Source organism: Gracilinanus agilis, chromosome 2 (assembly GCF_016433145.1).
Source record: "Gracilinanus agilis isolate LMUSP501 chromosome 2, AgileGrace, whole genome shotgun sequence".
NCBI lineage: Eukaryota > Metazoa > Chordata > Mammalia > Didelphimorphia > Didelphidae > Gracilinanus > Gracilinanus agilis.
Window position 1 is genome coordinate 290,451,360 of NC_058131.1, and position 24,367 is coordinate 290,475,726.

The 24,367-nt window shown below is 41.5% G+C and overlaps 1 protein-coding gene across 1 annotated transcript in view; it reads right to left on the reverse strand.

Moving 5' to 3' along the window:
• Positions 1-24,367, reverse strand: part of NLRC5 (NLR family CARD domain containing 5) — a 77,594-nt gene that overhangs the window by 46,561 nt on the left and 6,666 nt on the right. The window contains exons 4-13 of the mRNA XM_044659712.1: positions 23,796-23,864; positions 20,481-22,206; positions 18,936-19,019; positions 18,571-18,654; positions 15,479-15,661; positions 14,639-14,728; positions 10,294-10,362; positions 9,624-9,707; positions 8,532-8,615; positions 5,961-6,050 (exon numbers count right to left, since the gene is read on the reverse strand). Coding sequence (XP_044515647.1) covers positions 5,961-6,050; positions 8,532-8,615; positions 9,624-9,707; positions 10,294-10,362; positions 14,639-14,728; positions 15,479-15,661; positions 18,571-18,654; positions 18,936-19,019; positions 20,481-22,206; positions 23,796-23,864 — 2,563 coding nt within the window. The remainder of the gene's footprint in view (positions 1-5,960; positions 6,051-8,531; positions 8,616-9,623; positions 9,708-10,293; positions 10,363-14,638; positions 14,729-15,478; positions 15,662-18,570; positions 18,655-18,935; positions 19,020-20,480; positions 22,207-23,795; positions 23,865-24,367) is intronic.

A 24,367-nucleotide genomic window follows, 5' to 3' on the forward strand; every position in this document is an offset into this window, starting at 1 on the left:
AATATATGCACTCAAGGATATAAATTTCCCCCTGAGTACTGCCTTGGCTGTATCCCACAGAGTTTGGTAGGATGTCTTATCATTGTCATTCTCTTCAATGAAATTGTTGATTATTTCTATGATTTCTTCTTTGACTAATTGGTTTTAGAGAATCATATTATTTAATTTCCAATTAGTTTTTGATTTTCCTGTCCAGGTGCCCTTACTAATTATTATTTTTATTGCATTATGATCTGAGAAGGTTACATTTATTATTTCTGCTCTTTTGCATTTGTTTGCAATGATTCTATGCCCTATAACATGGTCAATCTTTGTGAATGTACCATGTGCAGCTGAAAAGAAGGTGTATTCCTTTTTGTCCCTATTTCTTTTTCTCCACATATCAATTGAATCTAATTTTTCTAGGACTTCATTCACCTCTCTTACCTCTTTCTTATTTATTTTTTGGTTTGATTTATCTAGATCTGAAAGAGGAATATTTAGATCTCCCACTATTATGGTTTTACTATCTATTTCCTTCTTGAGCTCTGCCAGTTTCTCCTTTATGAATTTGGATGCTATGCCACTTGGTGGATACATATTGAACAGTGTTATTTCCTCATTGTTTATACTGCCTTTAATCAGGATGTAATGACCTTCCCTGTCTTTTTTAATCATATCTATTTTTACTTTGGCTTTGTCAGAGATCATAATAGCCACGCCTGCCTTCTTTTTCTCATTTGATGCCCAAAAGATTTTGCTCAAGCCCTGAACCTTAAACTTGTGTATGTCCACCTGCCTCATATGTGTTTCTTGTAGACAACATATGGTAGGATTTTGGTTTCTAATCCACTCTGCTATTTGCTTCCGTTTTATGAGCGAGTTCATCCCATTCACATTCAGAGTTAAAATTATAAGTTGTGCATTTGCTGACATTTTCAAATCCTCCCCTATTCGTACCCCTTCTTCTTAAACTATTTCCTTTTAAACCAGTGGTTTGCTATTAAGCCGGTATCTCTTATCCCCTCCCTTGATTAACTTCCCTTTCTACCCTCTCCCTTATTATTCCTATTTTTGTTTTTAAAGGCCTAATGAATTCCCTCCCCCTTCTTCTCCCCTCCCTTTTTTGACCTCCCCACTCCCCTGCTCCCCTTGGTTTATCCCTTCTGACTTTCTCAGTAGGGTTGGATAAGAGTTTTATATCCCAATGGATAGTATAGCTACTCTTCCCTCTCCAGGTTGATTACACTGAGAGTAAGGTTTAAATATTACCTCTTAATGCTCTCTTCCTCTCCTTCTTATAACAGTATTTGTCCCCTCCCTTTCCCATGCCCTCTTTTTGTGTAATAGAAAATCCTATTTTTCTTATTCACTCAAGTTTCTCTTGGTGTCCCCTACTATTCACTCCCCTCCTTCCCACCCCCTCTGTCATCTTAGACCATTTAGTATTCCACCCTCTCCCTATGAATTATTCTTCTGATTACTATAATAGTGAATACTATAATAGTGAATAGAGTTCACTACAGAGAATTATATATAGCATTTCTCCACATAGGAATACAGATAATTAGATCTTACTGAGGCCCTTAAAAAGGCAAATTTAAAAATTATGAGTTTTCTTTCTTTCCCCTCTGTTTCTTATTTACCTTTTCATGTTTCTCTCAATTTTTGTGGTTGGATATCAAACTTTCCATTTAGCCCTGGTCTTTTCTGTGCAAATACTTGGAATTCTTCAATTTTGTTGAATGCCCATACTTTCCCCTGGAAGTATATGGTCAATTTTGATGGGTAGTTGATCCGTGGTTGCAGGCCCAGCTCTCTTGCCTTTCTGAATATCATATTCCAAGCCTTGCGGTCTTTTAGTGTGGAGGCTGCCAGATCCTGTGTAATCCTGATTGGTGCTCCTTGATATTTGAATTGTCTCTTTCTGGCTTCTTGTAAGATTTTTTCTTTTACTTGGAAGCTCTTGAATTTGGCTATTATATTCCTTGGCGTTGTCCTTTCTGGGTCGAGTGTTGAGGGTGATCTATGGATCCTTTCAATATCTATATTCCCCTCTTGTTGTAGAACTTCAGGGCAATTTTGCTGAATAATTTCTTTTAGTATGGAGTCCAAATTTCTATTAATTTCTCCTTTTTCGGGGAGACCAATGATTCTCAAATTGTCTCTTCTAGACCGGTTTTCTTGATCTATCAGTTTCTCATTGAGATATTTCATGTTTCCTTCTATTTTTTCAGTTTTTTGACTTTGTTTTATTTGTTCTTGTTGTCTTGAGAGATCATTGGCTTCTAATTGCTCAATTCTAGCCTTTAGGGACTGGTTTTTGGCTATAATATTTTGGTTTTCCTTTTCAATCTGGTCATTTCTGGTGTTCATTTTGCTTATCAGTTCATTTGATTTCTAAGCCTCACTTTCCAATTGCAAAATTCTGCCTTTTAAACTGTTATTTTCTTGCCTGATTTCCTTTTGAGTTATTTCCCATTTCTCTAACCAAATCTTTTCCAACTTTCTCATTATCTCAGTTTTGAACTCTTCAAGAGCTTGTGACCAGTTTTCATTATTTTGGGAGGGTCTGGATGCTTGTTTGTTCTCCTCTTCTGTTTGCTCGGTTGTCTGGATTTTCTCTGTGTAAAAGTTGTCGAGTGTTTAAGATTTCTTGTTGTTGTTGTTAATCTTTCTCTTCTGAACTTCCTGATTCTGGGTAGCCATTGTTAGCCCAGCAGCTTCTCAGCTTTATCCTTGTGCTCAGGGTCTGTCTGCAGTCTTTTGGGTCCTGAGGTCTGAGGTCTGGTTGTTCTCAAGGTCAAGCCCCTTGGTGGACCCTCTTGCTTGATCCTATGCTGGAGGTTCCTTTACAAGTCTCAGGGCGCTGCTTCCACAATCGTATACCTGTCTGCACTGGTTCCCCACTCAGGGTTTCAGAGCCTTTGCTCACGCCTGTGTCCGCCTCTACCCATGTCTCTGCCCGTGCCTGCGCTCCGAGCCCATGCTCAGAATCTGTGCTTTAGCTTTTTGGGGTCCTAAGTCTTGCTGCTCTCAGGAACAGGCCCTGGAGCTGCCAATGACTCAATGGGTGCCCCAAACTTGCTCTATTTCTTTTTAGCTGGCTTTGGCGTTGTAGGTGGTGTGCGTGGAGGGGGTGGAGGGGTGGTTGCTCAGCCCACAATTTAGTGAGAGCTGTTTCACCCCTTTATAGCATGGAAATGTCCTGATTCCACATACTCTTCCACGCTGCACCCTGTTGTGGGGTCCCTCCGTTCGTCTGGATTTGTTTTTATGTCCCCTTGAGGAGTCCTGTATGTTTTGGTCAGGAGAGGTTAGGAGCTGCTTTTTACTCTGCCGCCATCTTAACCCGGAACCTCTCTGTTGGTTAGTTTTGCTAGACTTTTTTATTCTTTGCTACAAGGATGACTATCTGAGAGGGACCAATACAGTGGAGAATGTGGATAATATTAAAACAAGAGACAGTGATAAAATGTATTTTTTTAAATAAATAAAACATTTTTGATATCTCATATGGATTTAGACATTTCCTTTGGTTCAGTCCTCAGAAGTTAAGTGTTTCCCATTCTCCTCTGAATGTCAACCCTTTATAGGTTAGACCTCAATTACAAGTCTCTCTGTGCTAACTATGGATAGTCACCATTCATGATCTGAAACTAGCTTTGTTTTTTTTTTATTTTTATTTGAATATTTTCCTATAGTTACATGTTTCATGTTCTTTCCCTCTCCCCTAAGCCCCCCCAATGCCTCCTTGGCTGACGCACAATTCCACTGAGTTTTTACATGTATCATTGATCAAGATCTAATTCCATATTATTGATAGTTGGACTAGAGTTATCGCTTAGTGTCTACATCCCCAATAATATCCCTATCAACCCAGGTGTTCAAGCAGTTGTTTTTCTTCTGTGTGAAACTAGCTTTGAAAAGAAAGAGCATCTCACTCTACATCAGAGGAGCTTTTAAAAATCAGATTTTTTTGCAAATACAATCCTATTTTGAATGTTGAAGAGAAACTGGTATTTATTTTATTTTAAAGTTTTATAGATGTCTTTTGTATTTTCCAAAATACCATTCCTTTTCAGACCCAAATGAACTCTCTATGACAAGAGATGCATGTTTCTTATCATCTATGTCAAAGAAATGCAAGTAAGCAAAACCAATCAATAAAATGACCACATTTGGAAATGAATGCAATGTTTCACACCTGTAGTCAACAGCCTCTTTTCCTAAGAGGAGGGAAGTGCTTTATCACCTATTCTTCTGGATGGTGATTGGCTACAGCAATTAATCAGAGTTTAGTTTTCTTTTTATTGTTTCTTTAGTAGTCATTTATTAGTTACATTACTAGTCACGAAGGTGACCGGTCTGCTAATTTCACTCAGCATCAGTTTACACAAGTCTTCCTTCCTTATCTCTGAATTAATCATATTCATTGTTTCTAAAAGTATAAAAACATTCTAATGTGTTACCATGAGAAAATTTGTTTAATTGCTTCCAAATTAAGAGGCACCCACTTTGTTTCTAGTTTTTGGTTACCCTGAAAAATGCTACTATAAATATTTGATATACATAATGGCTTTTTCCCTCCTACCTTTGACTTCCTTGGGAATATATCCAGTAATGGGATTGTTGATTGTGTCCAAGGGCAAGAACAATTTAGTGACTTTTAAAAAAGTTGCCATTTATGTGTTTATATAATAACATGTAATATAATGACAATATAATACATATGATTTATGTATTATATTGAATAAATTAGAATAAATATGCTTATCCAAGAGAAATAAATTCTCACATTATGCCCAAAAATCTATGTCTGGGGGGCAGCTGGGTAGCTCAGTGGATTGAGAGCCAGGCCTAGAGACAGGAGGTCCTAGGTTCAAATCCGGCCTCAGACACTTCCCAGCTGTGTGACCCTGGGCAAGTCACTTGACCCCCATTGCCTACCCTTACCAATCTTCCACCTATAAGTCAATACACAGAAGTTAAGGGTTTAAAATTAAAAAAAAAATCTATGTCTGGTTCTTCCCCCCCCTCCTTTTTCTTGCATATTATGAACTATTTTCCATAATGGTTGGATCAGTTCATACCTCTACCAACATTGTACTGGTGTGTCTGTAGTCCTATAGTCTCTCCAGTACTAATTCATTCTGTTTTTTTTAAATCATCTTTGCTAATTCAATTGGTCTGAGATAAAATTTCAGGGGTAAGAACTGGGTATTTAAAGAAATGCTCCGGGGAATACTTTGGTAAATCAAATAATAATATTTTAGGAAAGTGAAACATCATGCTGTAATTTACCTGCTGTATGAATTTAGAGTTTCAAATACTGCACTGAATCTATTTAAAGTAGGCTCCATGTAAAATATTGAATGTTAAGAATAATGTGGGAGCTTGCCTAGACACCAACAAGAAGATGTCCCAAACAAATCAGCATGGGCTCATGAAGAGTAGGATGTGATTGAAAACACCTGAACAACAACGAAAGCCTAAGGAAGAAGTTGAGCAGAATAAAAAGGGAGACAGAGCACCACATATGAAATGAGAGATCTTAGGTCCAGATCTAGAGCAGAAAGTGAATTCAGAGGCTGCCTCATCTACCCCTGCTCCTAGTTTATAGATGGGGAAAATAAGGCTCAAGACGGGTCAAGTGATCTGTCAAAGGTCCCTGGGTAACAAGTAATAGAACAGGAACTCAAAATCAGGTCTCCACATTGTGACTCCACGTTCAGCATTCTTTTCTGCTGGACCACACTGGCCTGGGATTCAACCCCAGTCTTTAATTACTTTCTGCCTATGACCTTGGGCAAATTTCCTCATCTCTAAAATTTAAGGATTTGGATGAGATCCCCTCCAATGTACATTTTAACCCTCCTGGATGGGGTCATCTGGTAGAACTGACTCCTGAAAGAGAGAATCTCGGCCATTGGGTAGAACAGAGAAAGCTGGAGGAAACTTGCCCACTGGGTTCACGTTACCTGATATCTAGCTCCACCACATTCTTGCAGGCGTTGGCTGATGTCAGCAAGCAATATACACTGGTCTGAGAGAGCCCATTATCACTGATGCTACAAAAGAGAACATGGAAATGGTCACCAGCCCCTCCACTGAAAACATCTCTCAGCTCAAGGTGGCCCAAGGAGATTCTTGGACCTCTGTTACATGAACCTTATACTTCTTTCTCTGGACATGTTTAGTTTGTCTCCCCATTTAGCCAAAGGCTCTTAAATGCTTTGAGTGAGTTTTCCACCCCCACCCCTAGTCCCTAACCATATCTATAGTCATCTAATAGAAAATGCTTCAGGTTGGGAGCTCTGATTAACTCCTTGAAGGCAAGGCCTGTGACTTATTTTCCATCATATCTCCATACTGCAGAAAGACCAGGGGAAGAGGCTAGAAAAATCACAGAATCAGAGTTTCAAGGCACCTCAGACATCCACAAGTCCAACCTGCACCTGAGCAATAATCTCTGTTACAGTGAATGGTTATCTAGCCTTTGCCTGAAGACCTCCAGTGAGAAGAAAGCCATTACTTAATCTTCTGAGTCAGCCTATTATCCTTTTGAACAACTCTAACACTTTATACACACATATACAAATGTCACAAACACAAAACATGCATCTATGTATACATACGTGCATATGTCTAAATATTTCTATACATACATATACACACATGTATACTCACAACAAAATACATACATGTATATATGTGCATATTTCTACACATGTGCACACATCATATATGCCTATATCACACATACAGCTTGATATATATATACACATATATATATATATTTCGCTGCTTCTGCTTCTGTCTGGGTCTAAGCAGAGTCTAATGAATCCCCCTTTCACAAGGATGCCTTTAAATACTTAAGGTCAGTTATCATGATCCCCTTTAAATCATCTCTTCTTCAGGGTAACCAACCCCCAATTCCTCGACTGAACTTTGTATGGAATGATGTCCAGGGTCCTCAGCTCCCTCTTCTGGATGTGGTTGTCAGTGTCTTAAAATATGCTGCCCAGAAATAGGGGCCCAATTCCAGATCCAGTCTGGCCAGGGCAGAGGACATAAGGATGCCTGCTTCTCTCATTCTGGATACCGGGTCTCTCTTAATTCAGCCTGGGACCCCAGAGTTTTTGTAACTGTCATTTCATACTATTGACTCACATTAAGCCTGCATTCAGTTCAATGCAGCTCCTAGATCTTCCTCAATAAAACTGTGGTCTAGTTACACCTTCTCCATTTTGAATATTTGTTCATTGCGAGAATGAGTGAATGAATGAATAGTGAGAGAACTTAGGCAGAGACAGCAAAAACAAGAGCTACTATATATACACACATGTGGGTGTATGTATAATATTATAAACATATACATATTTGCTTTTAAGATTTGCAAAGGGCTTTACAATTATATTATCTCATTTGCTTCTTACAATGAAGCTGGGAGGTGGATGCTACTAGTCTTTTGAAGATGAAGAAGAACAGGAAGATAGAGGTTAAGTGACTTGCTCAGCTCACAAAGCTGATAAGCGTCTATGGCCAGATTTGAACTCAATTTAGTGTACTTAAAAAAAAAAAAAGCAGCATTGGACTAGGAGGTAAGATTCGTGGATTCTAGTCTTAGCTTGGCTGCTACCTCTAGGTGATCTTAATTTTAAAAATTAAAAACATTTAAATTTCATGAATATTGGTAAACATGCATATTTCTTCATACAAAAAATAGAAACAAAGGACTTCTTATGAAATTATTCATCTCCACTGTGCTCAGATTTTAAGAAAATATATATTTCATATTTAAAATGTTACCTGCCTTGCTTGTCTGTGTCCTCTTCTAAATTTCCTTCTGTTCTGTCCTATGCATTTTAAAAAGGACTCTTTGAAGGTGTTTTCTTTCTTTTTTTGGTATCACCATCACTTATATCCCTATGTCTTCCCTTAATGCCCTCCTCAAAGCCCTTTCTTGTAACAAATAAATATAGTTAAGTAAAACAAATTCTATACACCCTAGGAAAGATCATCCTCTTCTCTAACCCTCATTTTCCTCTTCTGAAAATGGAAGAATACATGATTTCTAATGGACCTTTCAGCTGTGTCACTTACATAGGGTTTTCCAGAGCTCCTATTTCTTCTTCTGATGACTTTTAAGGTTATCTCATTGTGTTAATGGCAGCTTTAGCAAAAGGTAGGTTTCTCAGAGACAACAAGCATTGTTTTCACTGACAGTGAATTACATGGATATTTTAATTGCATACTCTGCTCCTGATCAGGGTTCATTTCAAAAAAATTTTAAACTCTTACTTTCTGCTTTAGTAACAACTCTAAGACAGAAAGGCAAGGGCTAGGCAAATGGGGTTAAGTGACTTGCCCGGGGTCACAGAGCTAGGAAGTGTCTGAGGGCAGATTTGAATCCATGTCCTTCTGACTCAAGCCTGGTGCTCTGTCCACTGAGCCATCTAGCTGCCCCAAAGCTCACTGCAAATTGCATCATCATTGCTATATTCTCAGCATCCTTCACTCCCTATTACAAAATTTGGTCTGGTACTTACTTAAACTGTTTGGTGATTTGCAAATCAGGCAGGATCTTGGCTAGTTTTTGGCATCCTTCATCTTCCAGTCGGTTCCCTGATAAACTGAGATACAGATGAGTAGGAAGTGATTAATGCTTCCCTCCTAAGGAAGACTGGGACACTTGGAACCACATGTTCATCTCCCCCTATAGCAACAACCTCCCTATTTGTCCCAATGGTCCTAGATGGAAGTGGGAAGAAGATCTCTACTCTCTGCCTGGAAGAGATGAACTTACTAGCACTTAGGCTCTGTCTGATCACCTGGGAATCCCTTCTATTCTCTCTAGACCCTACTCTAAAAGAGAAAGAGCAAGAATTCAAATCAGGGCTACATTATTTGGAAAGATATTCTCTCTTTTGCCCCCAAACTGTACTTTTTTTTTTTGAGAAAAATGGGAGTCACGTCAGTGGTTGTTCACTAAAGTCTACCCCTCCTGATATTCATGGGGCTCCACCAGTCCCAAAGAACCACCTCAGGTGGCCTGTAACACACCCCCACACACACCTCCCTCCCAACCAAAATCAACAACTTGGGAATTGATCTAGTTCTTTTGTTGGGAAATTGTCTCACCTTGACTCAAGGAGTGACTGGTAAAGCAGAGAGTGAAAGTAGAGTATTGTAGGCTGGAAAAGCAGGGAGAACTGCATTCTGCCATTCTGCTCCTTCTCTTTCCCCTCCCCTCTAGTTGAGAAATGCACCTAATTTTCCACTCATCTAAATCTCTAGATTCTCAGGTGAGATATTCTCAGGTAGCTGGGAGTCAAGCCCACCCACACATATCACCTGTTTAGACACAGCCATTTGCTCCCCTGATCTGGATCTAAAATAAGTGGGCCCCTGGAGCAACAGTGCCACTAGGGACACTCTTCTAAATGTCATTCTCTAGTCTACAGTAAAATATAGCATGCCGAATGGATGCCTGGGGCTCCACAAACCTGGATATCCCAGGACAGCTACTCCCTCTTCTAGGATGGCAACCCACCTCTGTGTCTTCTCATCCTTCTGGCCTCTTTCCCCAGTTGGGACCCATGAGATTGGAACAAGAACCAGAGCTGAGGGGTTGTACTCACTCCACTTCTTCCAGGAAGGGCCTGTGCTTGAGCATCTCAGCAATTTCCTTTGCATGGTGGACAGCAAGGTTACATTTCTGAAGCCTGGGAGGTTTGGAAGGGAGGTGAGAAAGGAAGGGAAAAAGACCTACGGAAGTGGCCCACCAAGCCAGGTAGAGATGATATACTCCTTATCTGAGCCAGAATAAGCTACCCAAGAACTGGCTCTTCACAATTCACACCTTACTGAGACCAGGCAGCATTTTGCATGACATCCCCTAACCCAAACACCACTCCTACACAATTCCTCCCAGGAGTACCACTGGACCAAACCCTTCCCCTGTTTGGAAATCATCTACTAAGATTAAATACTAAGGTTTGGAAGCACTGTGGTCTGCTTTTGTAAAAGGAATATACATGGGGAAGCTAGATGGTTCAGTGGATTGAGAGTCAGGCCTAGGGAGAGATAAAAGGACCTGGCTTCAAATCTGGCCTTAGATACTTCCTAGCTGTGTGACCTTGGGCAAGTCACTTAAACCCCATTGCCTAGCCCTTACCACTCTTCTGCCTTGGAGCCAATACACAGTATTGACTCCAAGATGGAAGGTAAGAATAAAAAAATAAAAGACTGTGTATATGATGAAATCACTGGTTCTTGCATTATCAATATTTTCAACTTCACCCTTCTTACCTGAATATTAGGTTTCTGTCCTGAGTCACCACCTTATCTTGGGGCTCATTTTTCTTCTCCTTCTGGGATCTACAGAAAACAAACCCAAGATGGTAAGGGGGGAAAAAACCTTCAAAATACCTTTTAGAGGCCAGAAAGCATTATTAAACAAAATAAGTCCCAATCTAGACCCCACCTGGCAAACTTGTTAGGATATCTGGTATAACTGTAACAATAACAGTCATTTTCAAGCTTACACTGGTGACCAAGGTGGAAAGTAAAGCTCAAGCCTAATAAAGACAGTGGTTAGGATATGTGGAACTCTACTTGCAGGGAATGAATTTTCTGAGTACACTAATACTAACACTGCTATTAACACTACCAATAAGAACTGCTAACTTTTACATAGTTCATTATTATAAGGATGATGGTTGGTGTTAAATTCAAAATGAGGAGTCAGCTCATTCCGATCTCACATCTAGGAAGTTTCTTCAAAGAGCCTGCTGTATTTTCAGTAACCATGCAGTAGATAGTTGTTACTTGTCACAATTTTTCAAGGGAAATGAGACAAAATAGCAACGAGGATGAAGAAAATAGAAACTACCAGTGGACTACAATGTTTCTAATTGGCATTGAAAATCTTCAGCTAAATATTTAGAGCTGTCAGAGATCACCTGTAGAACTAGAAGATGTTAAGATGTGGCTACTTAGCAAAAAGACTGATCTGTGAAAAAAGAAACAAATCAGAACTTATCCATCCAAATAAACCATTTCGTTGGGGCAGCCATACACTTATTTCAGGGAAACTGGCTGATCTTGCTCAATATACCTCTTTCAGAACTGCTATCAATTCTAGACATTTCTGTCCTCTTTGTGCCTTCTTACCAGTAGCAGATTTTCCTCCTTTAAGACCAGATTTGATTTTCAGAAACAGCCAGAAGTCACTCAGAAATATGTCAGGTGAAGTAGGTGACCAGAATAATTAATATTTTAAGTGCACAAAATAATTTTGACTGAAGGGAAAGATGGGGATAATGTGGGGGCAGGAATAGAGACAGGGTGAGGAGAGAAGGAACTGTCAGAGTTTTTTTGAAAAAGCCAATGACTGATCCAATTCACTCCTTTTGCATTTGGCAGACTCTCTCAAATGTTTCAGAATTTTCAAATAAAGAACCAGGGGGCGTCTTAGACCTTATGGACTGAATTCTGCCTGGATAATACCACAGACACCAAAGGAGCAAATTGGTAGGATCTTCACATGTGGTTTTGACATGATTTCCTGAACCTAGGTTCAAATCTCAGCTTTGTTCTTTACTGTCAGTGTGACCCCTGGTAAATCATTTAATCTCTGTGAACCTTAGTTTTCTTATCTATGAAAGAAGGAGGTTGAGATTGTAGATGGATCTCTATAGTCCCTGACAGCTCTTAATCTTTAGCTGGAGTTTTTCACTGCCAATGGGAAACATATTATTTCACCAATGGTTTGTTTCTACTTTCTTCATTCCTATTGCTATTTTGCCCCACATATGTTGAAAGATTAGAGCAAGTAACTGCTAGACACTGCCATAGTTATTCAAAATATATGACAGACCCATGGAAAAGAATTTAAAATTAAATTTAAAATGTATATATATATATATATATATCTCAGAGTCTTTGAAGAAACTTTTTCTAGGTGTGAGTTTCTTTCAGAATAAATTTACTTGACTAAAAGCAAAAAGCTGGAGGAGAGGATAAGAGGGATAAAAGAAAAGGCAGAATCTAAGGAGGAAGTCAAAATAGAGGGAAATACACAGACAGTAATCATAACTGTGAATGTGAATGGGATGAACTCACCAATAAAAAGAAAGTGGATAGCAGAATGTACTAAAAACCAAAATCCTACCATACGCTGCCTACAAGAAACACCCTAGAGGCAAGTATACATACACAGGGTAAAGGTAAGAGGGTGGAGCAGAATTTACTGGGCTGCAACTGAGACAAAGAAGGTAGGAGTAGCAATTATGATCTCAGACAAAGCTAAAGCAAAAACAGATCTCATTAAAAGACATAAGGAAGGTAATTACATCTTGATGAAAGGCAGCATAAATAATGAAGAAATATCAATACTCAACATGTATGCACCAAATGGTACAGCATTCATATTTCTAAAAGAGAAACTAAAGGAGCTTAAGGAGGAAATAGATAGTAAAACCATACTAGTGGGGGACCTTAGCCTTCTATCAGAACTAGATGAATTGAACCAAAAAATAAACAAGAAAGAGATAAGGGAAGTGAATGAAATGTTAGAAAAAATTAGTGCTAATAGATATCTGGAGAAAAATAAATAGGGATAAGGAGGAATACACCTTCTTTTCAGCAGCACATGGCACATATACAAAGATTGACCATGTTCTAGGTCATAAAAGCATTGCAAACAAATGTAGGAAAGCAGAAATAATAAATGCAATTTTTTCAGACCATAATGCAATAAAAATCATAAGAGCTTGTAGAAAGACAAATTTAAAATGAATTGGAAACAAAATAATCTAATTCTTCAGAATAAATTGGCCTCTTAATTCCAAATTTAATCATCTTCATAATTAACTATCTACTTAAAAAACACCACCACCAGCAAGAATAACAACAGATTTCTGGCTTTTTTATCTTCATTGCTCTCAGAGTATTAACTACTTCATGCATCATCATAGTGAATTTCTCTATCTGCTTTCACCCCTTTGCTTCAAGTCAGAAACAATCTCATTCTTGGTTCAACTTTTCACTTTCTGACCTAAGGTCATAGAAAATTTGTCATTACTTCTCTACTCTAGGTAGCAGTCATTCATAAAGATATGAGCACAGGGGATAGCCAGGTGGCTCAGTGGACTGAGAGCCAAGCCTGGAGAGAGGAGATTCTGGGTTCAAATCTGGGCTCAGACACTTCCTAGCTGTGTGACCCTGGGCAAGTCACTTAACCCCCATTGCCTAGCCCTTACCACTCTTCTGCCTGTCAATACATAGTATTGACTCCAAGGCGGAAGGTAAGGGTTTAAAAAAAAAAAAGAATGTCTTTCAAAGAAATGCACTTTTATTATTTGTCAACCTAGACTAATTTAAAACATGTACCCTACCAGCTAATAGTGTTTTTTTTTTAAATCAGGGTAAGGTCCTGCTAGTTCCTTTAATGAAATATATAAGGGTCACTGGTAATTAATGCATTAGTTAAAATTGGTTAAAGATCCTAGATCTTAATCTGGTTCAATCCCTTCATTTATCAATTGAGGAAACTGCAAGTCAGAGGTGAAATGAAATCCTAAGGTCACATGAAGGGTTAGAACAGCCAAGATTTGAACCTAAATCTTTTGACTTTCAGGGAAGTACCCTTTGTGGTATGCCACAAAACTACTTTGCATGGTTTCCCTAAAGTAAACAGACTGCCTCTTTGAGACTAATTGAGCACTATGGTCACTCGGAAGAGGAACCTCAGAATTCCCCCTGGCTTCTTCTTACTGTGACATTTCCAGAGCCTTTTCTGAGGATTTAGAGAAGTGAATGATGATCTGTGCTTGCCTGGAAAGAGGAAAAATAAAGTCTGGGTCAGATTGGCAGTCCACAAGCATGTAGTAGTAGTAGTAGTAGTAGTAGTAGTAGTAGTAGTAGTAGTAGTAGTAGTAGTAGTAGTAGTAATAATAATAATAATAATAATAATAATAATAACTACCCTCTAGAACAGTGGTTCCCAAACTTTTTTGGCCTACCTCCCCCTTTCCAGAAAAAATATTACTTAGCCCCTGGAAATTAATTTTTTCAAAATGTTAATAGCAATTAATAGGAAAGATAAATGCACCTGTGGCCATCACTGTTCCCTGGATCACTGCAGCACCCACAAGGGGGCGATAGTGCCTGCTTTGGGAATCACTGCTCTATAAAGTGCTTACTATGTGTCAGTCAGGCACTGTGCTAAGTACTTCATGATCATAAACTAATTTGATACTCACAACAGCCCGGGAGGTAGGTACTGCTATTATCCCAATTTTACAAATGCAGAAACTGATACAAACAGAAGTTAAGTGACTTGACCAGAGTCACATGGCTAGGGTCAGAGATAAAATTTGAACTCAGGTCTTTCTGACTCCAAGGTGGACACTCTATGGACTGTGTCACCAGAACTGGTATGAAGTAATTCTTAACTGTTCCTGAGTAACCAATCTGAGTAACTCATCCCTGAGGTCCAAATCCCAAGCACATGGAACTAGAGGGGTCCCATGTCCCATCAGCAAAGATCATTGGCCTTTTTCTCCCTCCTCTCCACTCTGTGGCCCTCTAACTTCTCCCGGACCCTTGAGCACCAACCTCTGAAAGCTCTGGACAAAGCCACATGGCTTACCTAATCTCCAAGGTGGTGATCTGTGGGTAAGAAATTGCTTTCTTTACCAAGGCAAGGACTGTCTGGACAGAGACTGAATTTCGGCTTAAGCTGTGGATTAGAGACAGAAGATTAAGGGCAAAGAATGGACAATGAGGATGGAAGTTCTGCCCAGTCCCAACTTGTTGGCATTACCCCTCCACCTTAATGCATCAGTTGTCTTGTCTACATTTTGCCTGTCCCATTGCTCAGAGGGTTCTGATAATAGTTAAGTGCTTTGGGAATATCCATTTTATTGAACTGTTGAGATGAAGCTATAACCCATTTGTAACATGTCCCAAGTAATGTCACAACAGAAGGGTGGAGGATTTGAAGAAAAAGAGAACTCAAATTCCATCAATCTAGTGCCAGGGCTGCCCAGGAGATAGAAACAATGTTTTCTGGGCAACACTTAGAAAATCAAGCCAATATGACTGTCTATACCAGAGGCTGTTTGACACTTGACACATAGACACATATTCCTTTTCCGTAGCCTCCATGCCTAGCCCTTGACCCTGGATACTTCTGCCTTCTGAGTTCTGCCCCTGAGGCTTGGCCAGGAGGAGCCAGAGAACCCAGAGAGGTTCCCCCAACCCAGGGCTTGCCCTTCTGGGCCCAGATCCTGCCTCAGATTTCCATGACAAACCCTAGTGTTGCCTGATACTTGATTGGGGTGACTGCCCCTACTCTACTCCTGGATTTCACCAGAATGAGTTCTAGGGGACCCCTACATACTTGTGGTTGGTAGAAGGGGAGGGTGGAACGGGGAGAGACTGGGAAAAACTGTTTACGATAAGCTTTGTCTTTGAGTTGGCTACTTACTCAATTTTCTGTAACTGTTGCATGTTGTGGAGTGACTCGATGACTCTTAGACATGCAGGATCATTCAATCTATTGTCCTGCAAACTGAAACAGGACACATCATTACCTCGAGGCTGACTAATCTTGGGATCCTCCTTATTGTGAATCTCAGAGCACACTGCCAAGCTCAGAGGAGATAGGTAACTATCATGACATTCTCCAATATGAGAAGTTGTAGAGAGGGCAAGTGACTTGCCCACCCACTAAGCAAGGCAGAAGTGGAGATTCTTCCTTCCTCTCTTCTCTGGGGTTCACTCTTCTCTCTGCCAATTGCATTTGTCTTGTCATTTTTCCTTTTCAGGTTCAGTGGGAGAATTCTCACTAAAGGACTTCTTATCTTATTCTTCATGCTGGTCTATAGGGTAATAGTGCCAGAATGTTGAATTTTAGGTTTTTCCATAGCTTAAATCTGGGAGGATCTCTTAGCACCAGGGATCTATCTAGAGCAGGGGTCAGCAACGTATGGCTCTTGAGCCATATCAGGCTCGACCTCCCGACCTGCCAATCTGGGCAGAGCCCCAGGATGTGCCCCAGGGGGCCCTTCAGCCCCCGCCCCATATACCAGCGCCTTCCGCCTCCTTCCGCAGGCGTTTATGGCTCTCATGGCCAAAAAGGTTGACAAACGTTGATCTAGAGGCTAATTGAGGCAGGTCTGGAAAGCCAACATGAGGTAGGAGAAAAAAAACAGTGGACCAAGAGTCGGAAGACATAGGTTCTAATCTGAACTCTGTTACTAACTAGCTCTGGGACACTGAGCCAGTTGTTTCTCCCCAAGACTCAGACTTCACTGTCAAGTAGAAGCAATAACCCCTTCCCCAATTGCTTTGAAGTATCAAATGAGATATGGATGCAAAAGTACTTTGAAAAGTCCAAAGTTCCAAACCTATGTAAGTTATGGTTATTATTAAGAAGCAAGTATTTCCTAGGCCATCATTTTCCAACTTTTTAAACTTCGAAAAATACCTATAAATTTGTACAAACACACTGGAGGGAACTTTAGTAACAATTGTTCATATTTATGTGGTGCTTTTTTTGATCAATAACAATGCTTTTTATATGTCAGGCACTCTGCTAAGTGCTGGGGATACAAAAAGAGATAAAAGACAGTCCCTGCTCCTAAGGAGCTCATAATCTAATGGGGTGGGGGGAGAGACAACAAGCAAATATGTACCAAAAAGCTATGTATAAGACAAATAGGAATTAATTAAAAGAGAGAAAGCTCTAGAATTGAGACTAGTAGGGGAACGCTTCCTAGAAAAGGTGGGATTTTTATATAGGATTTAAAAGAAGCCAGGGAAGTCAGTGGTTGGAGTGGAGAGGGGTGAGTGTTCTGGGCACCAAAAGATGCAAGTAGCTGAGAGATGGAGTGTCTTGTTCCTGGAACAGCCAGGAGCCTGGGTTGAATCACTGGATTGAAGAGCATGTGGAAAAGATTGGAAAGGGGGCTATGTGATGAAGGGCTTTGAACACCAAACCAAGGATTTAGGGTTACAAAGTGCTTCATCTATGGAACCTCAGTCACAGATTTTATTGTACCATTAAGAAAGAAGGAATAGAAACTTAGGGACTGACAGCTAACTGTCATCTGTAGAACCACTGAGAGGACTTCTTTCCCCAGAGACTTGGTTAATTACCCTTGAAGAATGAGTCTAGGCAAGATGACAAGCATTAACTGTTATCTTTGAGAGAGTCTCAAGAAACAACTTTAAAGAACTGAGTTTAACATTTATTTGTGGAGACAACCTTCTGAGAGACCTAAATTGCCGACTTGAGAGAAAAAGATTATTGACCCGTGGTTCCATGATTGAGGAATCAGCAGTTAGTGAGATGTGACTAATTGTGACCTGTGACCCAGCTCAGAGCTTACCCATTGCTCAAACATTTCTTCATTTCTCTAGTCTTTTGCATTATTTGTTAACTGTTAACAAACTATATAGCCAGGAACATTGATTTCTGTCTAAATCTATAAGACTGGGGTTCGGCCCTGAGAAGAGAAAAACTTACAGGGAAAGAAAGATTTAGAGCTAATTAATTAATTATTGAGAGGGTTCTTTATTTGTGAGAAATTACTAAGTAATTTCAGAATTTGCACTCTTCATTGCTTTTGGACTCAGTGACAGAAAAAATAAGGTTACTAGCCAGTAAAAGGGGTTGGGGGTTTGATGCATTTGTACCCAAGAGCCCCCAAGGAGCATTTATTACTTTCACTTTGGACCACCCACTCCTGTCTTAGTAGGGGAACTGCTAAGGTATCAGTGTCTTCACAACAGCTCACTGAGGAAGTTAATATATTACTATCTCTATGTTATTTATAAAAAAAATTGAGGCTCAGAAACTTGAAGCAAATGCTCAAGGTTTGTGAGTGGCTGGTTTAGGATTCAAATTTTGTTCTTCAACCATTCCATCTACCACATGTATTCCTTCTATAATTATGTTCAGCCACCTGTCTATGTATACTTCCCCAATTTCAAACATATAATATAAATGTGTATATGTAACCAATGTCCTTTCCACCACAATCGCCACCCCCTTCACTCCCTGATTACAATTTGCCCAGGATAAAAAAGAAGTCCAAGATATCCTGATGTCATGCCTCAGCGGTCCAATACTTGGCCTCAAGAGCAAGGCCAAAAATGAAAAATCTCCCTTCTCTCCCATGGACTCCACTGCCTTCTGGGGTCCAATCTTAGCATTCTTCCCCCCCCCTTTCAAACCCTTAACTTCTGTGTATTAGCTCCTTGGTGGAAGAGTGGTAAGGGTGGGCAATGGGGGTCAAATGACTTGCCCAGGGTCACACAGCTGGGAAGTGTCTGAGGCCAGATTTGAACCTAGGACCTCCTGTCTCTAGGCCTGACTCTCAATCCACTGAGCTACCTGGTTGCCCCCAATTTAGCACTCTTGACTCCAGGATCCTTCTCTTTTGGGATTACACTCCTTTGACTAGGAAGAAGTATCTTGGACCAGCCAATGGAAAGAGGGGAGGATTGAGACCAATTCCATTCAGTTCAAAAACTCAGGATTGGATTAATCCCATTCCATTGCTCCACACTCACTTAATCTCTTCCAGTTGAAGACAGTCTGTAAACGCTTGTACCAGGTGATCAATACCCCCAACTGAGATGTTATTTCCAGTTAACCTACAAAGTACAGAAACAGACCTTAGGAGAGAACTGAGAGAATAAATCTTGATTCAACACCAGAATAATACCTGCTCACAGGCCAAAAAGGTCTGTGCTTGAGGGTCTTGGGGGAGGGGAGTAACTTAATGTCAGCATCTCTTCCCCAGGGAGGCAGGGAGAAGCTCTGGCTTAATCTCCTGGGTACACCACCCCATGGCCTGCTCAGGGATAGGCCCAGCCAGCTGGAGGCGTGGTCATATACTACTGGAAGTCAGCTGGTCTTTAAGAAAAGAGCTCACTCCAATTTCTTCAGTTTTCCCATTGTTGGCAACGTCCTGGAAAGGGCTTTGGCAAAAGCATCTCTGCACTTCCGGCTTCTAACACTAGAGGAGGCAGAAAAAAGACAGAGAGTGGGAAAGAGTTTAAAAGATTAAAATTATATAAAATTATTGAATCAGAGATAATAAGGAAACTGAGGCCCATTGAAGGGAAAATTTGTAGGATCAGAGTAAACCTAATCTAGTCATCTAGTCCAACTCTCTCATTTTAGAGTTGAAGAAACTGAGATCCTGGGAGATTAGATGTGCCTGAGGTTACCTGTGTATTTAACATCAGAGATGGCATTTGGACCCAGACCCTTGTATTCTAAAGACAGTACTTTTAAAAATTTTAAAAAAAACCTATTACTTTCTGTCCTAGTAAAAACTCTAAGACAGAAGGATGAGACAGAAGGCTGAGCAAATGTTAAGTGACTTGCCCAGGGTCATACATCTAAAAGGTGTCTGAGGCCAGATTTGAATCCAGTTCCCTCCAGACTCCAGACCTGGTACTCTACCTACTGTGCCACCTTGCTTCCCCTTAAATGCTGCATTCTTTCCACTCTTCCACAGTGATGTCCAATACTGATTTATACATTTCTATGTCACTCTATGGTTCATGACTTATCCAAAGTAAATAAATGTTTGAGCTGATACTAGAATCCAGGTTCCCTGACTTCTAACCTAGAGTACTTTCTGCCATATCACACTGAAACTAGATTCCTGAGACTGCAGCGCTTATTGTCTTCATTTGACAGATGAGGAAAGTAAGCCTTTTTTTAACCCTTTCCTTCCATATTGGAATTACTACTGTGTATTAGTTCTAAGGCAGAAGAGTGGTAAGGGCTGGGCATTGGAGGTTAAGGGATTTGCCCAGGGTCACAGAGTTGGGAAGTGTCTGAGGCCAGATTTGAATCCAGGACCTCTTGTCTCTAGGCCTGGCTCTCAATCCACTGAGCTACCCAGCTACCCCTGAAAGTAAGTCTTTAAGAGGTTTAGTGATACAACCCAAGGTTACTGAGAAAATTAAATACAAAGTTAGGGCCCCCACATTCAATACTTGTGGCCAAGAATCAAAGTGTCTGGCGAGGGTTAGCCAGAAGATACCTGTGATCACAGAACTGAGAAATGAACTTTCTCACAGTGACCAAACCTATAGCTATGGCCTTGTTAACATCAATCCACTGAACTGACCTGCCCAATCAGAGCACTCAGTCCTACAATGATCCCAATTCCTATAATTGTTGTGGTTCAATTATTTCAGTCATGTCTGACTCTTCATTACCCATTTGGAGTTTTCTTGGCAAAAATACTGGAATAGTTTGCATTTCCTTCTCCAGCTCATTTTACAGATGAAGAAGCCAGAAGGGTTATGCGTCTTGCCCGGGGAATACAGCTAGTGTCTGAGGCTGGATTTGGATTCAGAAAAATGAGTCTTCCTGACTTCAGCCCCAGCACTCTATCCACTTTGCCACCTAGCCTAGCTATCTCCAGTAATACCATGTTTTACCTCTAACCCTTACTCACCTGAGACTCTCAATCTTCTCACAGTCAGCAAGAGCATCGAGACACCGAGGTTCCAAAGAACAGCCAGAAAAAACGAGATGGACAGATGTAGGAGCATGGTTGATGAGAGAGGTCAGTGCCGCCAAATCGGTGTGGGTCAGAGGGAAATTATGGAAATCCAGACTGAAAGGAAGGTGCTTGCTAGCCTGCTTAACCAGCTCAGGGTCCTGGGTCTCCACCACACAGTGGCACAGCTCTATCATTTTGGGACCTGTTAGGCTTCGGGCTGCCAACCTTTGTAACACCTGTCGGATGGCTGCCTGCTTGGTACCAATCCAGGCTTCACCCTGTTGTGACAGCTGACTCAGGAAAGCCTGGTAGGTTTGGGAAGAGAAGCCCGACAAAAAGGTATGGAATCGATCCAAGAGTTCTGTCTTGGCTTCAGTCCTCAGGGACCATTTGGACTTGAGGAAAAAGTGGTGGCGCAGCTCAGGCTCACCTATGGTGGGGCTCACCATCAGATACAGGGCTGCAAAGAACTCTTGTAGGCTGAGGTGGACAAAGGCATAGCATGTCTCTTGCTGACTGATTCCTGTCTTTACCCTGAAGGAGGACAGTAGGTTGTAAGTTGCTGCGAAGGCCAGCACCTGTTCAGGAATATCACTTGGGTAGAATACTACTTGCATGGTCTTTAGCCCCGTAAGGGCTAATTCACCAAGACCCAGAACAGCCTGGGAGTTCTTGCTTAGCCAGGTGTCCTTGTCCCCACAGGCCCCCTGCTTTCGATTGACAAAGATATGGAGCATTTGCATATAGAATTGGGTGACTGTTGTTGGGAAGTTCATAGTATTTCCCTGGAGCAAGAGGTGATAGAGACAAATGCAGATGATACAGCACAGAGCTGGGACAGAGCACAGGCTCTGGAGCCGGGCATTGTCCCTGAGCTGGGTGAGGGCCTTGTTCCCGGAGGGTAGTCCATGGAAGAAGTTGCTGACGTACTTCTCGATCTGCGGCCAGTCAAAGCCCCAGACCTCAAACACTGATGTGGCTGTAGTCAGCAAGAAAGGTGGGATCTTCCCGGGGCGGGAAGTGGTTACCACCCAGCAGCCTGGCAAGAGAGATCCATTACAGAGGCTAGAGAATAGTGTGGAGACAGTCAGAGGCTGGGTAGGGTCTAGGTCAACTTTAGAGCCTTTATTAGGCCAGGGGAAGAGGAATTCATCCAGTCCATCAAAGACTAGCAGAACTCGATGGGCATTCTCCTGCAGATGATGGAAGATGGCACCTGGCTCATCCTCTGGGCTCAGGTATAACTCAAAGAGGAGCTGCAGAAGGGTTAGTTCCTGCTTCACTAGGTTAAGCTGGCGAAATTCAAAGATGAAGACCTTACTGAACTGGTCCAGCTCACCATCTGCCCACTTCTGGCAGATTCGATGCATCAACATGCTCTTTCCTGCCCCTGGCTTCCCAAGCACGACTATTACCTTGGTGCCTGTGCCTGAATGGCTCTTGAATAAGTCTTGCACCTTCAAGTTAGCCCCATCCTCTCCCTCAGAAGCATCACCCTGTGTTTTCTCTGGGTTCTCCTTCAGCCAGGCTACCTTGCCCCGACGTACAACTGGCTCCACATAAGTCTGGCTGAATGAGAATGGCCGTCCTTGCCTGGGCATGGCAGCTCTTGTTTGTGCACTCCCATATCTCTGCTGGAGATAAGCCCTCAGGAGCCTCTCATACCTTCTGGCTGATTCTGCATAAGATCCAGGGTTGGGGAAACAGGAATCCATGAGTTTCAACTTCCCCTCAAGCTTTTCCCTCCCCTTGAATATGTGACTTGTGATTCTGCCAGCAGATACAGTGAGGGAAGCATGGTACAAGGAAATGGAATGAATCTACTACTCTCCCCATTGGTTTTCATAGAATCCCAGAGTTTGAGAGTTGGAAAGAATCTCAGCAGCCATCTAGTATAACCCATACCCCACCCCACCCCCATCTCAATTATAATGTATCTGATAACTGGTCATTTGGCCTCTATGAAAAGACCTCCAGATTGATGGGAGGTCATTTTGCCCCTTTTCTATTTCTACTCTTTGGTGCCCCCAGGAAAGAGAATCCTGGAGCCAGCTTTAATCAGTTCATGAGAGCCAACTGTTAGATATTTTCCTCTTTTTTATAACCTTTACCTTTCATCTTGGACTCAATACTATCCAAGGGAGAAGAGTGGTAAGGGCTAGTTAATAGGTTAAGTGACTTGCCCAGGGCCACACAGCTAGAAAGTGTCTGAGGCCAGATTTGAATCCAGGACCTCCTGCCTCTAGGCATGAGTCATTTAACTGCTCTTCCCCCTGTCCCTCCCTCTCCCCCCCTCCTGTTAAATTTTAAGTCTGAGCATTTACTCCTTAGAATTTTGCAAACACTACAAATCAGGGCTTGATTTATTCTTTTGCTGAATGTGTAGACTTAAAAAAGTGATTGAGAAAATGTTAATAATGCAGACTAAACTTTAAAAGGTGTGCCATATTTTTTTGCTTCTGGGGAATAGGCTGTTAAACATTTACTACACACTGCCACCCTAGGGCCACTCCAACATCTCTTTCTCCACAACTTGTAATAGGTAGGGGCTCTGGCCTTTAGTGGGGAGTCACCTAGATCTTCTTAGCATGGGAACCCATTACAGAACAGCCCAGCAAGAATAAACATGAATTTAGTATGTTTAGTGACTGCAGGGTGGGGGTAGGGAGGTGGTTTGGGAAGAGGGGAAAATGCCTTTTAAGGGGCATGTTATAAAGCTATTTAGCAGAGGAACTAAGTCAAGTCTCCATTATCTCAAGCCTTTATCTGAGCCTGCTCCAGAGAGCTCTTTCTGGAATAAGAGGGAATCAGGGGACAGAGAGACTCTGGAGAAGGAATAAAGCTCCTCTACCTAACCCAGGGCACCCCTCCATCTCTTAGGGAAAAAGCTATTCTTAGGGGCAGCTGGGTGGCTCAGTGGATTGAGAGCCAGGCCTAGAGATGAGAGGTTTTAGGTTCAAATCTGACCTCAGATACTTCCTAGCTGTGTGACCCTGGGCAAGTCACTTAACCCCTATTGCCTAGCCCTGACCACTCTTCTGCCTTGGAACTAATATACAGTATTGATTCTAAGTTGAAAGATAAATGTTTTCATTTTTTAAAAAAGCTATCCTTTGAAATCTATCCTAGAACCATGCTTGAATCACTGGCAAATGCCTTTGATAGAAGGGGCTCTAGTGAGTGTGGTCTAGAATCTCTAGTTTGTTCTCCCTCTTTGTTTCTTTCCACTCCCTCCATCCCTCATAATGGCTAATCAAGCCAAGTTACCTAGTTGCTGCTGCCTGGGCCATTTTCGACGAGGTGAGGAGCCTTTCTCAGGAGATGGTCTCTTGAGGCCTAAGAGAGAAGGTGATGGGGATGTTGAGATTGCAAGCCATGAGCTTGGAGCTATGAAGAATCGCATGAGCATCCCTTTCAATTGTTCCTACCTGTTCCTCGTGGGGAGGGGAGGTGCCAGGGGAAGAAAGTAGCCAAACAAAAGGAGACAGGTCCAGAGTGCAACAAGAAACCAGGTAAGGAGACAAAAAACAAACAAACAAACAAACAAAAAAACTCCGAAGGATCAACTCACTTCTTGCTTTTGAGTTTGTCTACAGGAATTGGAGTCTGAGATGGGAGGATGGGAGGTAACCCAGTGTGTCTGTGGGACACAGAGAACCCTGTCCTAGTATGGCAATAAAAGGAGACCATAGTGGGACAATATGAAAGAGGGATGGGCATGTCTGATAGGCTGGAAGACTCAATTCAGAGACTGTTTCTGCATGAATTCCCCAGACCCACAAAGGGCAAAATCTGTAGGCAGGATGATTGGGTCCTTTTCGGTGGTATCCTCAACTCCT